This window comes from Protopterus annectens, chromosome 9.part0 (assembly GCF_019279795.1).
Source record: "Protopterus annectens isolate FY-2018-M chromosome 9.part0, PAN1.0, whole genome shotgun sequence".
NCBI lineage: Eukaryota > Metazoa > Chordata > Ceratodontiformes > Protopteridae > Protopterus > Protopterus annectens.
In genome coordinates, this window is record NC_056743.1 from 1,318,431,315 (window position 1) to 1,318,447,026 (window position 15,712).

Consider the following 15,712-nt stretch of genomic DNA (forward strand, 5'->3'; position numbering starts at 1 on the left):
AACATTGCATTGTGGAATTTTCTTTTCCATCATTCTTCGTGGCTGAAGGTATCGGGGAATCTGTTTGTGTATTTTGTGTGTGTATCTTGGAGTGCATGTTCCTGTAGGATATTTTCTAAACTGAGTTATAGCATAAGAACAATAATGTTTGCAGTTTTGATGTTTCTGTACATTTTTAATTTGTAAAATTTAAGTTTTAAAGAGATCACACACCCTCATTATATCTGTGTAGGGGTCCCATTCAGAACCTTGACTCTTCAGAAAGTCTAACCTCATATGGTCTAGACCATACAATCGACTTTCCAAAATTTTGAAGTTTTTGTATGGAGATTTCGCTACAGTGGGGATCGGGGAATTTACCCTTTTTCCCACTATAGTGAGATCTCAGAGTTGGTATGTATAATATGTGGGGGGTGCAGGGGTTCTAGCCCCCCTGCAAAAGCATCATTTTTTTGTTGTTTTCTGAAGTTCGGTTTTCTGAAAAGTCAGTCATATGGTCTTGACCGTATGAAATTCAACTTTTTGAAAAGTCTAGCTTCTGAATGGGATCCCTGTCTAGGACTACTATATTTAATCTGACATAAGCTGTAATTCTGTCTTGTTACAGAATTTTTTTAGCATCATGGCAGCACTGTTACATTTTGAGTCTGCCTATAGTATAGTTGCATTACCTGAAAAAATGATAAATTTGCAGAGTTATATTTTTATTTACTTATTTGTTTACTGGCATAAAAGACCCCATTTCAGTGAAGGCCTTTCAGCAGAAGCCGTGGAGAAAAGTTCCAGAACTAAAAATATTTTGGACAAAACTGAATATGCAAAATCAATGATAAACAGTTTGCAAAATTCACTGTTGAGTAAAACAAATGAAATACCAGATTATATAATGATATGCAGTGAGAAAGTGGCAACATAATAGAAGATTTTAATTTAAGTAAAAATGATTTAAGAAAAACGTAGAAAGAGGATGAGAGTAACTGTGAAAAAGCTCGGGATGATGAAGGCAGATTTGAAGAACAATGGAAATGGAGTATTTGAGAAGTTGAGAGAATGGGAGCGGGAATGTTAGAGGATTCCTGTTGTCAGTAGGAAAGTCATTTGGCAGATAGAATTAGATGAAGCAGGTTTGAAAAAGTGGAGTATAGAGAAATAACTAAAGCTCACTTTACGAGGCAGTATGTTTAGACTTGGGGTGGCAGGCTCAAGAGAAAAATCAGTTATTCATTTGGAAAATTATTTAGTTTCACTTTAAAGATATTGAATGATGGTATTTGCCTAATTGTTATGGGGAGTGAGTTCAACATTAATAGGTAAGTGAAATACAGGAAGTCATCAGAGGTGTTGTATGATTATTTAACCTCAAGAAGGTTTGTGACTGCAGAAGAGGGAGATCTTGATGGAGTGTACCAATGTAGTAGAGAAGTAAGGGAGGGACATTTGTTTGAAAAGTAGGGTATATTATTGCCAAGTTTTAACTGTAAGAAAAGTATAGGTAGTTTGAGAATTCTAGCTGATTTAGTTTTTTGAGGGCTAGATAGTGATATGTTGAATGGAGCTTTTTGCTAGCAAATTTAACAATGGCATTGTTCTAATATTGATATGTTAATGTTCGTAAGTATAGGTGAAGTATAGAGAGTACATTAGATAGGAGATGACATGTAGCAGGTTTTTGAGTGTATAATGATGAAGTTTAAAGGATGTGTAAAGAAAGCCTAATTTGTGTTGAGTTTTTGACTCAGTTTTGAGTATCAAATTTGAGCTGATGTAGCATGATGCGTAATGGTTTGATCTGGAAGAATATTTCCAGCTGAATATTTTGAGAGGAGAAGATTGTGAAGTTGAACCCTATATTTTCAATAGGATTTGGGAATAGAGCATTACTGTAGTTTCCTTAGGATTTAGGAGTAGGTGAGACTGAGCAAGCCAAGTTTCAATGGAGATGAATGATTCTTGGGTGATGATTTGTAATGAGGCATGGGAGGATGAGGAGCAGATTAGAGTAGCACCCTCAAGACTCGCGTGAGATTAGGTGGAAATCAGATGATTAATGAACCAGTTAAGTAATCATGGTCCAAGGATGTATCCTTGTGGTATGCCAGTAGGTACTGGCAAGTACATAGAGAAGGCTGAGTGTCATTTGAGTGCTTGTGTGCAATTTGTGAGGTAGCTAGTAGACCAGTTAAATGTAGGAGAGGAGAATCCTATGGAGAAGAGACTTTGGATTAATATTAGATGAGAGTATCAAAGGGTTTGAAAATATCATGAAAAATGGCTGAGGTAAATATTTCATTTCTTTCTTGGAAAATAATGTTGAGGAAAGATAACAAGGCAGCAGATATGCTGTGGTGGGGAGAAATCCATGTTGTGTGGAGAGAGAAGATTGCTGACCAAGGTGCATTGAAGAACTTTATGCAATGCCATTTTCAGTGATTTTGACGGAGAGAAAAGGATGGCAGTTGGAGTAAAATTTGAAGAAGGATAAAAGATTATTTCTTTCCCCATACTGTGGAGACAGTGACTTCAGATATGGAAGCATATGGAAGCATTTTTAAGTATCAAGCTGGGCCGGAGTGGTTGGCTTGAGGTTACTAAAGGCTTTTTAAACCCTTTTTTGGTTGGTATTGATTGTAATGTGAAAGATGAAAGAATTGCTAGAATTTGTTTAGAAAATGTCTTGGTTTCTGATGTATGTTGAGTTAGTACAGCAGTTGTGTTTATGAAATGGGTGTTGAATCTAGTTGCAGTAGACAGACAGATTAGGAAAGAAATTCATTTAAGAAGATTCTTCTGATTTTAAAAGGTTGTTAATGGAGAAATAGAATGACTTGGGTTTGTAACTATGGTTATCTTGGAGAGAAGTATTGTTTATTTTGTCAGCTAACAATTTCTTTAGAGAGGTTGTGAAGCTGTTTATATGATTGGAATGACTATTATTTCAGTTTGTGAGCGCCATGATTTCCAGACTTTATCTCTTTGTCCCCTAACTTTAGTTTTTGATTTTAACCAATGTGCATAGTTAGATTTGGCCCTTATTTTGCTTACTGTTGCAAATGAATTAAGAATATTAAGGAACTACAGTGCTTGGTAAAGTGGCAAGTATTTGAGTGGTGTCCAGTCGCATTGAGATGGGGGTAGATAAGGAGCCAGGGTCGAAGTTGTTTTTTACATTTCTAATGCAGTTAAAATGTATGGATTTTGTGTCTGTAATTTCATTGTTGGATAACAAATGTGGAGTGGTGATCACTTTGAGAGAATGCATTGTTATTTTTTTGTAAGGAGTGTTGACTAAAATTCTATCAAAAATTGGTATATTTATTAGCCAGTGCCAGGTTGTAGCGGGATAAATAAAACAAAAAGAATATGAACTGTCACGACTGAAGCAAAACTTGTTTACTAGAACAATAAAAAACAGTAATTGCTTTCACGATCGACCAGATTGCTTCCTCAGACTAAAATACACCAACTGTCACTTAAAATTTAAACTTTGGAGCACCGGCCAAAAAGTAGAATCATTTAAATTGGGTAAAGGCAGTTTATCCATTACAAAATACATCTCATTAAAAAATGCAAGAATGCATGTCATATAAGCAATATACCAATACTTAAAACATTATAGAAAAAATATACCAATAATTCATACTGACAAGTTATATGTATATAAAAATCCTGTTGTTTATTAAGCACTTCTAGTGTTTAAGTGGTTTGGCTTTCAAAAAGGGTTTAAGGGACACCATTTCATTGAGTCCTGGATATTTATCTGCATTAAGCTGTATGATCCATCTTTGTTCTATCTCCTCAGTCCTAATCTTCAGGTCCCCCCACCACCACCACCCGATGTTCTCAGCCACCTTTTCCAATACCAGGAATTTAAAAACATGGTAAATACCCTCAGCTTCAACATGTTTGGCTAAGGCACTAGTTTCTTTCTTATTAGCTATATCCCTCATAGAACATATGAGGGATATAGCTAATAAGAAAGATTCTGTATCCCTCATAGAACAAATTTTAAGTGCCAGTGTATTTTAGTCTGAGGAAGCAATCTGGTCGACAGTGAAAGCAATTACTGTTTTTTTATTGTATTAAACAAGTTTTGCTTCAGCAGTGACAGTTTGTATTCTTTTTGTTTTGCTTAGCTTTAAGGTGAATACTGGGCGTACACCCGGTACCTGCATCTATTTCTTTTGTAGAGGGATAAAGCTCTGACTATGGCCCAGACAACCCAGGTTTGATTAGAAGCTGTGGTATGTGAAATGCTGGCAGGGAGGTATGGGCATGCCCATCAGGGGGAGGAGAGCATTCATGAAAGACTCTCCCTGATAGGAGGTATGACCCCTCACAGGGAGTACCCCTTGGATTTTGTTGACAAATGCCAGGGTAGGGCTAGGGAAATAAGGGCAGGTCACAATACCCCCCCCCCCCAGCAGCCAGTATGCTCATAAGATCCTCGCCGGTCGCAGCTCACTCGAAGACATCCAAGGGAGGAAGGAGGAGCCTGTAAACCCTGTGATGGACTGAGACACTGGAACGGCTGGAATGCAGTGAAGCATATTGGGGGGGGGGGGTGTATTTATTAGAAGTTTCATGAAATCTGGTAGGTGATGTGATCAGTTGTGTGAAGCCAAATAAATTGACTGAGGTAGAAGAGGAATTTATTATTAGTGGAATTCGGTCATAGTTAAAATCACCCAAGACGATTTTTTTGAGTGATAGATTTGAGTCAGGAAGGGATGTCTACTGTTAAGTGATTATTGTTGGGAGGAATATATAGGGAAACTAGGCACAGAGATTTGTTCTGGTTGAGGTTTAACATACATTGGCATTAGAAAAATAGGTAATTGGTGTGGGTAAGGTGTGATAGTTAAGTGGGTTAGACTAGATTAGAGTATAGCTACAGCCTCTCTCATTAGTGTGGGTGCAAGAAATAATGTTATACCTGGTGCGGGGAGGAGGTTTGACAGGTTTCAATGGCATCAGATGAGTGTGAAGCTACATAGACGTTGTTTGATACTGGCACTATAAAAATTAAATGTCTTAAACTTTTTAAATAGGTAGTAGGTATTTTCCTTTGATTTTTGTACAGTATAACTGATTGTAGTTGCTGTCATTCTCTTTGTGCACTTTAGGAAATTGTGCATCTTTGTAGAATTTTTCAAAAAAATGTGATTGCCCATATTGATGTATGTAGTCATCAAAACATAAAAAAAAGTGATCTTTGTGCTTTACTCTGATCAGAAAAAGTTGCCGTTGTAATTTTTCATCTTTTGGAGCCACTCTTGTATATATTTTCTTATGGCTACTGATCTCATTCCTGTAAATAAATCTAGATTCATCATAGCTATATTTTTTCTGCATTGCAAAGTGAATGTGTCCTTTTTGAATATAACTAGCCTTAATTGTATAATTTATCTTCTACCCTACATGCTGCTGTTTCAGTCAGTGAATATTGTCTAAGCTATTTTTAAAACCGGATAGCATACAAAGGGGTTAAACAGGGCCCAGGGGACCCTTGTATAAGAAATCACAGAAAACGGTGACCAAAAATTTAAATGGAGAGCAAGCCAGACATTGCACTTTAATTCAGTACAAGGAAATACTCTGTACATAGGCTTAGCTTAGACTTAACTTAATACAGTATGAAATATTACTCAATTTAGTTGCAAACTGTGAATAAACGTGTTATAATTAGTCTTTTGCTTTTAAATTGCTGGAATGATGAACCCAGTTCAAGTGTAACTTGGACCATTGGATGGGGAATCGGAAATTCACACCTGGTCTGACTGCTATGTCCCTAATGGACAGAGGTAGCCTGTACATGCTTGACCACCCAAGCCTGAGCCTATGTATAAACCTTATAATAATTTTAAGGTGTCTAAAACTTGTCAGATACATTTGAGATGCGTACCTATGCTTAGAGGGCTCCTGTGGTCATTATTCTAGTAACCGTCAATGAACCTGTGCATTTCAAACTTTTGACTCCAGAAGTATAAAGCCATTAGTTCACTAAACACTGTAATAAGCAAGTGTGTGCTCATTTTGTATGTGAGGGTGCTCGTGTGTGTTTTTGTTTGGAATAAAAATGGTGGAAGGTCTGGATGAGGGTAAACACAAGTAGCAGGTGAGTTGTTTGTTTTTTTAGACATCCTAGAATATTTTGCAGATTTAAAGAGCAAGAGACAGTGCTACCCTCTGGATGATCGATGCACATAATGGTGGTCTTCAATCATAAGTCTGTGTACTTTTATTTGCCATCACCTCTTTTGATAAAGATGACTGGTAAATTTGCTGCTGTCCATATTTTGAGAGAAGTGGTTTGTAAGGGAGAGGGTGGAGGTTAGGGTGCTGAGTCATACTCTCGCTTGGTAAAACGTCCACATAAATTCAAGTATGAGGAAAGGTGGGAAGAGCCACTCTCCAGTATTTTGGCAAAAGGAGAAGGAGAGATGTAATGGTAATGGAGAGGAGTTGGTGGGCCACTGTTTAGCAAGGGTATTAATATGAAAGATTTACACAGATCGAGGAACAGTGGAAATTGACAAGATAATGAAGTACCCAAGAGGAATAGCTGTGAAGGTGTCACCGGTATAAAGTTGAAAGGGGCAGAATAGAATTTGTCTTCAGAATTCCATTTTCACCTGTCTGAACAGAAAATGGCAGCAAAAAAAATATGCTGAATGTTCTTGGTGATTAAAATGTGTGTTGTCTATCAAAAAATAGTAACCTAAAAATAGTTTTATATTGCCTGCAATACTTCTGTGCACATTTTAGCAAGGAACATTCACAGGGAATGTACTGGCGTCATCCTGGGCGTGTGGTTTTGTGCTGGGCACATGAAAACTTTTTAAGCCTTACAGATTGCATCAATTTCTGCTTTCAATGGAAATTTAATCTAAAGCATGAATAAGAATAGTGATATTTTAAAAGATCAGTACAGTAATCATTTGTTCATGTGTCCAACTTATGTTCCAGAGGTCTACATGTTTGAGTGCAGCCTGTATTATATGGTCAGCACATGTGCCATGGAGCAGAGTAATGCCTGAATATTCAGCATAAAATAATGGGAGGGAAATTTAAATTGCAACCTTGAGCCTACCAGTAAATGGATCATAATATATTATTTTACTCAAATATTGTATTTATTATCATCTTTGCATCTGGTTTCTCCTGCTGTGGCAGAGACGTAGTACATAAAGTCAATTGCATGCTGTTGAACTGGCTCTTTCTTCCCTCACCCCAGTAGCCATTATCATAAAGCACTAGATTAGAGCATTAGCACTGATAGTGGTTAAGGGTGAGTGCCTCCCACTGGGACACAGAGAAACACTTTTAAAAGTTATTTTTAACTGATTTGAAAATGAAAAAAAGTAAAACTCTTATAAACAGAAACTAGAATGCTTGTTAAACACGGCTACAGCTCTTTTGTGAAGCAAGCACAGGTGCAGTAGTCCTTTGTACTTGATGTTCAATAAATTTCAAGGTGACCGTCAAACATTGTACCACCTTGTTAGGTTAAGACAACCGCCAAACTAAGTTCTTAAACGAGTACAGGCCAAAGTCTGTGAAACTGGCCTCAGGTTGAACATTAGCTTGGCTGAGGAGGTGCATTGATAGGCGTCATGAATTGCTAAATCAGCTGGCTGTAAGTGGGAAATAATTGATCATTTTGCTCAGTTTTAGTGTGCCTAAACAATTAGATTTGCCAAATAAGTTGTTTATGCCCATCCAGAATCCTTTAGGGTTTTTGACTTGTTTGATATGGATTGCTATGCCTTAAGGTGGTCATCCTTGGCTTAACAATGTTTGCACTTGCTCCTGGCATTATATTAGTTTACCAAACTGGAATGTGAAATCAAATATATGAACGTTTTCAGTGAAATATTTTTTATCAGTAATGATTTTTTTTTTCACTTCAGAATTTAATCCAGGATGCAGTGTTATATTTGGCTTGTGTAGTTATGAAGGGAAAGTGCTTATTCTGAAATGACTGTAAGATGCATATTAAAAATTTGTTGGTTGTGCTACAGTATTACTTTCCTGGAATGCAGAAGGGAGAGGAGGGCTCATCCCATGAATTCAGAAAATCTGAAGGTATTCCTGGTTCATGTGACTTTATACCTTTGGTGAGGGTAGAAAGCTGCAGTGCAGTGGTCACTGAAAAAGGGTGGATGCACTACTAAAGGAGGAATCCTTGCAGGCTTTTGGCAAGGAAACATTTTTGGAGAGTATGCTTAATAGAGTTCTGACTATGTGTTGTGGAGCCAGTGAGTATCAGGGATATCTGCAGAGAATAGTAAGCAGTGAGTATCTGGTGTATGTACAGAATAGTGAGCAGTGAGTATCTGGGGTATCCACAGAATAGTGAGCAGTGAGTATCTAGGGTATCTACTGGGAGCAGTGAGTATCCTGGGGGATCTACAGAATAGTGAGCAGTGAGTATCTGGGTTATCTACAGAATAGTGAGCAGTGAGTATCTGGGGTGTCTACTGGGAGCAGTGAGTATATTGGGGTATCTACGGAATAGTGAGCAGTGAGTATCTGGAATAACTTTAGAATAGTATGTAGTAAGTATCTTGGGATAACTTCGGAATAGCGATTAGATCCTGTTGGAGCAGTGAATAGATTGAATGACCTAATTTTAATATGTCCTCCAAAGATTTCTTGGTACGCTGGCAGTAGTGCAGGTGCTATTCACCCATTATGACAGTGTTTTCATGTTTGGCCTGATTGGGTGTTGGTATTAGAGCTTTGGTTCAGAGAAAGTGGATGACAGTTGTTATCTTCAGATAACCACCTGTTAGGAGCAGATATGTCAGTTTGTAGGAGGCATTAGGAAAATTGTACCAAGTTCAGCAGGAATATGACTGGCTACTTGTGGCAGCACACTCAGGTTGTGGAAGGAGTAGTAAAGAGACTCTATGGTTGAGGTCTATTAGCCTGGTTTAGGCAGGATTTGGATATGATTACTGCATTGGGATGGAATGATGCTCAGAGCTGTGATGTTTCTGATGTTGCATGCATTAAGAGAAATTGTGAATATGCTGTTATGTTTGGGGGGGGGGGGCTGCGTTAAGTTATGTCACCAGCAATCAGAATAAGAGCTTCACACAATAACTCAACTTCCCATTTGCTTGTGTTCATGGGACATTATGGAAGTTACAGCAAAATACCTTGCCCACCAGGGTTAGATTTTTGGGTGCAAGTAGGACTGTGAGCTGTTATATGGGAGAAGTGGGGCGGTATGGTATAATGGATGGTTGTATATTATGATTAGGTCAGATGATAGGGGAACTTCTACTGAACTTTAATGTAAATCTTGGTCACCCAAGTACAGTATTGCATTCAGTGTTTAAAAAAAACAACAAACTGTCTTTGTTGTATGTGACTGTGTTTGAATTTTAGTAAGTGAAGAAGGCTCGGTGCTACAGTTTTTGAAGTTGAAGCTAGCCTTTAAGTGTTGCAATACTAGGGTGGCTGGAGAATGGGGGTGGTAGTATAGAAGGCCACAATGGATATGTATTTTGCATTTGTCTAAGTAGGACTTCGGTAGCGCATTGTTGTTTTCCACTGACTCATAGGTGGCACTGTTTTCTTCAGTGGCTCATTCTATTAGAGAGGAAGGACATGTAACAGAGACGATTAAAGAGCAAGATAAGTGTGGTTCATGACTAGGTTTTACTAAAATGGCCGAGCGTAAGCTGACTGTACAGTACTGTAGTTGCATAACATTGTATAATGATTTAGAGCACAGAATAAGCATTTAATGGAGTTTCTATGTACTGCCTGATGCTCCTACTGACAGTAACTGAAGCAGACTGTGTTTGAGGTTTGCGTAACTAGATTGTACTTTAGGAAAACAAAATTCCAGTGTACATGCACTACTATACACCACCACACCAAAGTCATAAACTGAGTAAGACTTTTAAATTGCAAAACTGGGTTTCAAATGACACAGGATACTTGATTATACTGTAAAGCTAGGCTCTTTCATACAGCTTGTAGTGGCTAGGATGTAGGGTATGGGATATCCAAGGCATATAGCTACAGAACTCAAATTATAACTGACACTGTGGTGGTGCCTTTCTGATATGAAGAACTGTTCAGCACACTATTAACTTATAAAGGAGAGGATAAATAGTAACCACTGGAATTACAGTCCTGATTCCAAGAAATATTTGTGTGTGTGTTTTTGTGTGTAGGTTTACTACCAAAATATTGCACCTGACAAGTATGAGTGTTCATGTTTCTGACCCGAAATGTCAGAAATCAAGTATACGAACATGCACGTAATCAAACAAGGTATTTAAGGAAAGTTGACTTTACCACAAATACCCACATTTTGGTCATGAGGCAAGCCCCCCTGCATCCCTCATCTCAGGGGCTGTGCCACCCACACCCCCTGCTACTTGTATATACATAAACTCCAAGATCGTACTCCAGTGAGGGAAAGGGTACATTTCCTGATCCCCACTATAGTGTGATCGGAATTCAAAATGTTGAATCCACAACAGTGACTGCTAGTGTGCATTCACTGTTGTGACATGTTTTTTCGCTGAATTGAAATGTTGAATACATTCTTTCAGGATTACATGTTCGTACATTGCAGGTGCAAAATTTTGATAGTAATCCGTGTGTGTGTGTGTGTGTGTGTGTGTGTGTGTGTGTGTGTGTGTGTGTGTGTGTGTGTGTGTGTGTGTGTGTGTGTGTGTGTGTGTGTTGGTTCTGTGTAAGTGCTTTGCAGCAGTTAGGGTCAGTGCTGTGAACAAAAGAGGTGGTTCTCTTTTAGCAAAGGACGTCTTGGTTACATACTAAATTGCTGCATTTTAAACACTGACAGGAACACATAGCATAAAACTGCACCGTAATGCTACATATTTATTACAGGGTGTTTGACAATGTACTTCATGTTTTTAACAAAGTGTAAAGGAATTTTATTTTGGTATTATGGTAAGGTGTCATTTGACTTTTGTGAGATTTCTGATATATACCTCATAGTTACAGTGGATATAAAAAGTTTACACACCGCTGTTAAAATGCCAGGTTTTTGAGATATAAAAAATGAGACCACAATAAATCATTTCAAAACTTTTCCCACCGTTAATGTGACCTATAACCTGTACAATTCAATTGAAAAACAAATCTGTTAGGGGAAAAAATATAAAAAAATAAAAAAACGTACAATACCCTGGTTGCATAAGTGGGCAAACCCTTAAACTAATACTTTGTTGTGTGTGCACACCCTTAAACTAATACTTTGTTGAAGCACCTTTTGATTTATTATGGTCTTATTTTTTATATCACAAAAACCTGTTTTTTTAACAGGGGGTGTAAACTTTTTGTATCCACTGTATATTCCTTATTCTCAGTTGTGAAGACAATAATTTCTTTGTTAAGTAACAGTTATAATGACAGTTGGAAAGATATTCAGGGAGGTATTTGGTATAAATCCAATAATTTAACAAAATCCTATCATACTAAAATAGCTACTAATAAATTTCATTGTTTAGTAAAAGGCTATTTTATAGAAAACAAAAACAAACCATTTAACTTTTGTTATATTAATACAGTAGTAACCTCCTTTAAAAATTTCATTTTCAGGAACACTGGATATAAAACATGAATTTCATTTGTATTTCCAATTGCTTATACTCAAAATAGTATTAATTGTTTGTGTCTTTCGGCTTTTCCCAGTTAGGGGTCGCCACAGCGGAAGTCCGGTCCGTTAATGATTGGCAGTAGATTTTTACGCACTGGCTTGCCGGGCCTAACTTACAACCTTCAACGAAGGAACGCCTATTCACGCATGTCGCTACACAGAAGACGCTCTAACTGAGAATCGAACGGGCAATGTCTAACTGTGAGACGACAAGCTACCACAGCACCACTCAAAATAGTATTAATAATGCATTTAATTGAATGACTACATTCGAAGACAAAAACCTGTTATACTGGATCAATTACTAGACAATGTGAAGTTACAAAATATTGACCATATCATTAATAAGTTTGCGTTAAGCAAAGATATGCGGTGAGAAATTCAAAATTGCAGACAATTAGTTGAACATAAGATTAATCTAATGCAACCAATAGTTAGAAATTCTTTTCCCACATTCATTGATTTACTCATTATTCTAATGCACCAGAATATAATTGGAAAGGGATTTCTATCAAAAATATGCGAGGTACTTAAGAAATCAACAGTATGTCACAGAGAAGGCTATTGGGGTTATTGTATATTTGTTAATATTAACTCCCCAAGTGAAAATGATAAAAAAAACTAATACTCCAATCACTAAGATGGAGGATATTCTCTTGGAAGTTCTTATATAGAACCTTTATCATACCACATAAAGTTGAATTGACGTATTATAAAGACATGAGATCCTGGAGATGTAAATAAATGTTAAAAGCTGACTGGCAGCATATGTTTAACGATTATGTAAAACTTAAAACATATTGCGATAACATGAATTATTTCATAGTCTGTTTTAATGATGAATTTATGCTGACCACGTGTCTTATTTTATTTAATACACCTATTCCCATTTGTGTCATGAAAATAAAATACCCTGTTTATGGAGTATCTTAACATTAGCAAGAAAAGTCATCACCCAGAATAAGATGAATCAGACTACTACTACTGTGAAGGAATTTGTACACTTGGCATCTGAAGTTTGTCATCTTGAACTTATAACGGTCAAGACAAGAACATCTAGAATCACTTCATATAATACATGTCTGGAATTCAAAGAACTGATGCATAAACAGACTAATAATTAATAACTACTCTCATTGCATCTCTTCTTCTGCTTAAAAAGCTTTGTTTTATAGTAGACACCATTGTAGTTATTTTAGTTTATTATTCTTTTAGATATGTATATTTGTGTTATAATATTTTTTATCGTATATTAATGTTTTGTTAACTTTTCAGTAAAAACAATTGTGAAAAAAATGAACCCTGTATTTCTTAAACTTTCTCATTCAGCTCACAGACACAGACACACACACACACACACACACACACACACACACACACACACACACGGGTTATGTAACAGGTTTCACCATCTCTTTAAATCAAAGTGTAGCAGAATTAGCATGATACAACATACTTTGTATTGCATGTACCCGAGCAAATGAGAAAATTCAGCAAGTGAGGCAGTTCCACGTACTGACTGTTAAACATTTGCAAATGGTGTTTAGATACTTCCGTTTAGCCAAGGTGTATTTGATAGAATGTCTTCCAGCATTAACATAGTTTCAGCTAAAGCTGCAGAGAACTTCTAGATGGACTTTGAATATGTAACCCAAGACAAATGAATATGTAACCCAAGACAAAAGAAATTAAGAACATCTTCTATTATTAAGATGATTTCATCTAACACAGTCCTTGATATGCTGGCCAGTCACTAGAGGTGTAAAAACTTAACTTTGCTTGGCAAGATTTCTTCTGATCCTTGCTGCCTGTTGACCATCAGACTCTTCAGACCTTTTTTCAGTCTTCTAGCCCATTTGTTCCCCATCACTAGGTCGAGAGCTGACTGAGAGGGGCTGTTGTAGAGAGAGTCATCTTGGATGGTTTGAGTTTTCTACTTTAACCCTAACATGTTCTTTTCCATTGGGTTGCATACAGTGGGCCTTTGTGATGAATGACACACCTCCCTATGATGTGATCACTTAGCTCTGCTCCCTTGCCCATGTAGACAATTACCTGTGTATGAGCTGTGGTATACAGTGAGGAAATTCCCTCCCCTCACCCCACCAAGAGAGGTGAGCAGGTATAACTCTTGTCATTACTTATTGCACCCATTCCAACTCCAGCAGGCATCTGAACCACTAGTTGAACTCTTGTTGCCCAAGTCACAGTTAAGGTTTTATCCTTCTATGCTAACAGAGCTGGCCAGGTAATGGATTTCAACTTATTTGTGCTGAGAGTGATGGTGCTGTCTGTAAACAGATTAAACATTTTAAGTACAAACAATGAATTGTGGAGATGCACAAATGGCTAGCAGTATATGCTTACTTTAGATGATCATGGCTGTTACCAGCTTTTTTAGTTGGGACACCTGTATCTCAAACAAGGATAATATTGTTTTGTGAAGTCTGTGGTTATTTTAAAAAAAAACAATCCAAATGTTTTTTCTCTGCCTGTGTGTTAAGTTGTTTGCTGCACTGATTCATGGTTTTAATAAAAACGTGTCAAGTAATTTGACTGCAGATAGCTATTATCATTCTTTGTGTAAAGATAAGCTAATTTTACATATTTATTTGTCTTTTCTGCAGGTGGATCATGCCAGGCCACTGCATTACATTGGGGCTGGTCTGGCCTTCCCCACTGGCCTTTTCTTTGTGTGCCTACAGTGTGTTTTGACCTACCACGTTGCAGTGACATTCTGGGATCACTGGATGGCTCATCTACGGGTTTTTCTGGCAGCAATTGCACTGATTACACTCGTGCTGAGTATCCTTTTGCATGTCAATATGCAAACCTCTAGCCTTTTGACCAGCTCCATAAATATTCTTCATTGCGTCTTGTACTTTTTAATCTTTCTTTAAGTAGTATTTTAATGTTTTTAGTGTGATTGTTTCATTATTTAGGCTAGTTGTTTAGATTTGTTTGCTAATGAGCTTAGTGGTATCTTGTTCTATTTTTCCCCTTTTTTCATTGCTTTTACTTAAAAAATATTAATAGCCTTCTTTTTATAAGTAAGAGGTTAATATACCTTTGTGGTTAGCTTGTTAGTAATTTTCCTGTGTGTTTTTTCTGCTGTTGTTTTCATGTTATGATTGGTGCCGACCTTGATGAAGGTGGAGGATTCCCCTAAGTTTCCTGTGAAAAAGCTTCCTTTGGTGACTTACTGGAATTGATGAAATGGTGTGGGCAGTGGGCCACTGATGCTGCCTGTTCTTAGGAGCCAGTATCTCTTTGAGGCCATTGGTGCTAGTCTAGCCATGTCTTTAGTGCTTTTTCCTTCAGTTGCCCTCATCAGCCTGATATCCCAGAGGGCTTGGAGGGAACTAGATGTGGTGCAGCCAGTCCTCGGAAAACCTGATAACATTCTTGTAGCGCCCAAGAATATACCCTTTTGGAGTAAGGGATCAGCTGTGAATGCTATCCTGTTTGCTGCAGCCACTAAGAAGGACATCTTGGAGGTGAGTTTCACAGTCCATCCCCCAATAAGGAATGTTGGACATTGGCCATTCTAGGAAAGTGCACCTACACTTCAGTCACCTTTGCTTTACACATGCTGAATTATCTATCACTTTTGACAAGACTTCAAAGGGACTTCATCTTGGAAGTGTCAAAGACTGTTAGAGCCCAACAGCCACCAGATGCCCAAAAGAATCTGGATGCTCAACAGCCTACAATGCAGTCTGTGTTCATGAAGCTTCTTTTAAATGCTGCTGTCCATATGTCACCACACTTAGAAGCACTTGTGCAATTTTGCAGACTGTTTCAAGGATTTATCTGTTAGTGCCGCATATGATGCATCTTCTCTTTTGGTCTAAATGTTTAGACTCTTACCAGCAGTGAACAAGACAGATAGATGTCTGCGGATGGAGTTAATTTCTTTACCCCTTACAGGTCGCTTTCCATGAACCAAAAGGGAGGGGAAGCAGTCTTTTGTTCACAAGTCCCTTCAGTCTTTTCTGGATGCCCCTGCTGATGGTTGTCCTTAGGGCGGGGGGAGGGAGAGAGGGCACTTTAATGGACGTT

The 15,712-nt window shown here is 37.7% G+C and overlaps 1 protein-coding gene across 1 annotated transcript in view; it reads left to right on the plus strand.

The window, feature by feature from the left end:
- TMEM150A (transmembrane protein 150A) overlaps nucleotides 1-15,712 on the plus strand; it is a 649,158-nt gene that overhangs the window by 571,654 nt on the left and 61,792 nt on the right. Inside the window, exon 7 of the mRNA XM_044084287.1 lies at nucleotides 14,278-14,455. Coding sequence (XP_043940222.1) covers nucleotides 14,278-14,455 — 178 coding nt within the window. The remainder of the gene's footprint in view (nucleotides 1-14,277; nucleotides 14,456-15,712) is intronic.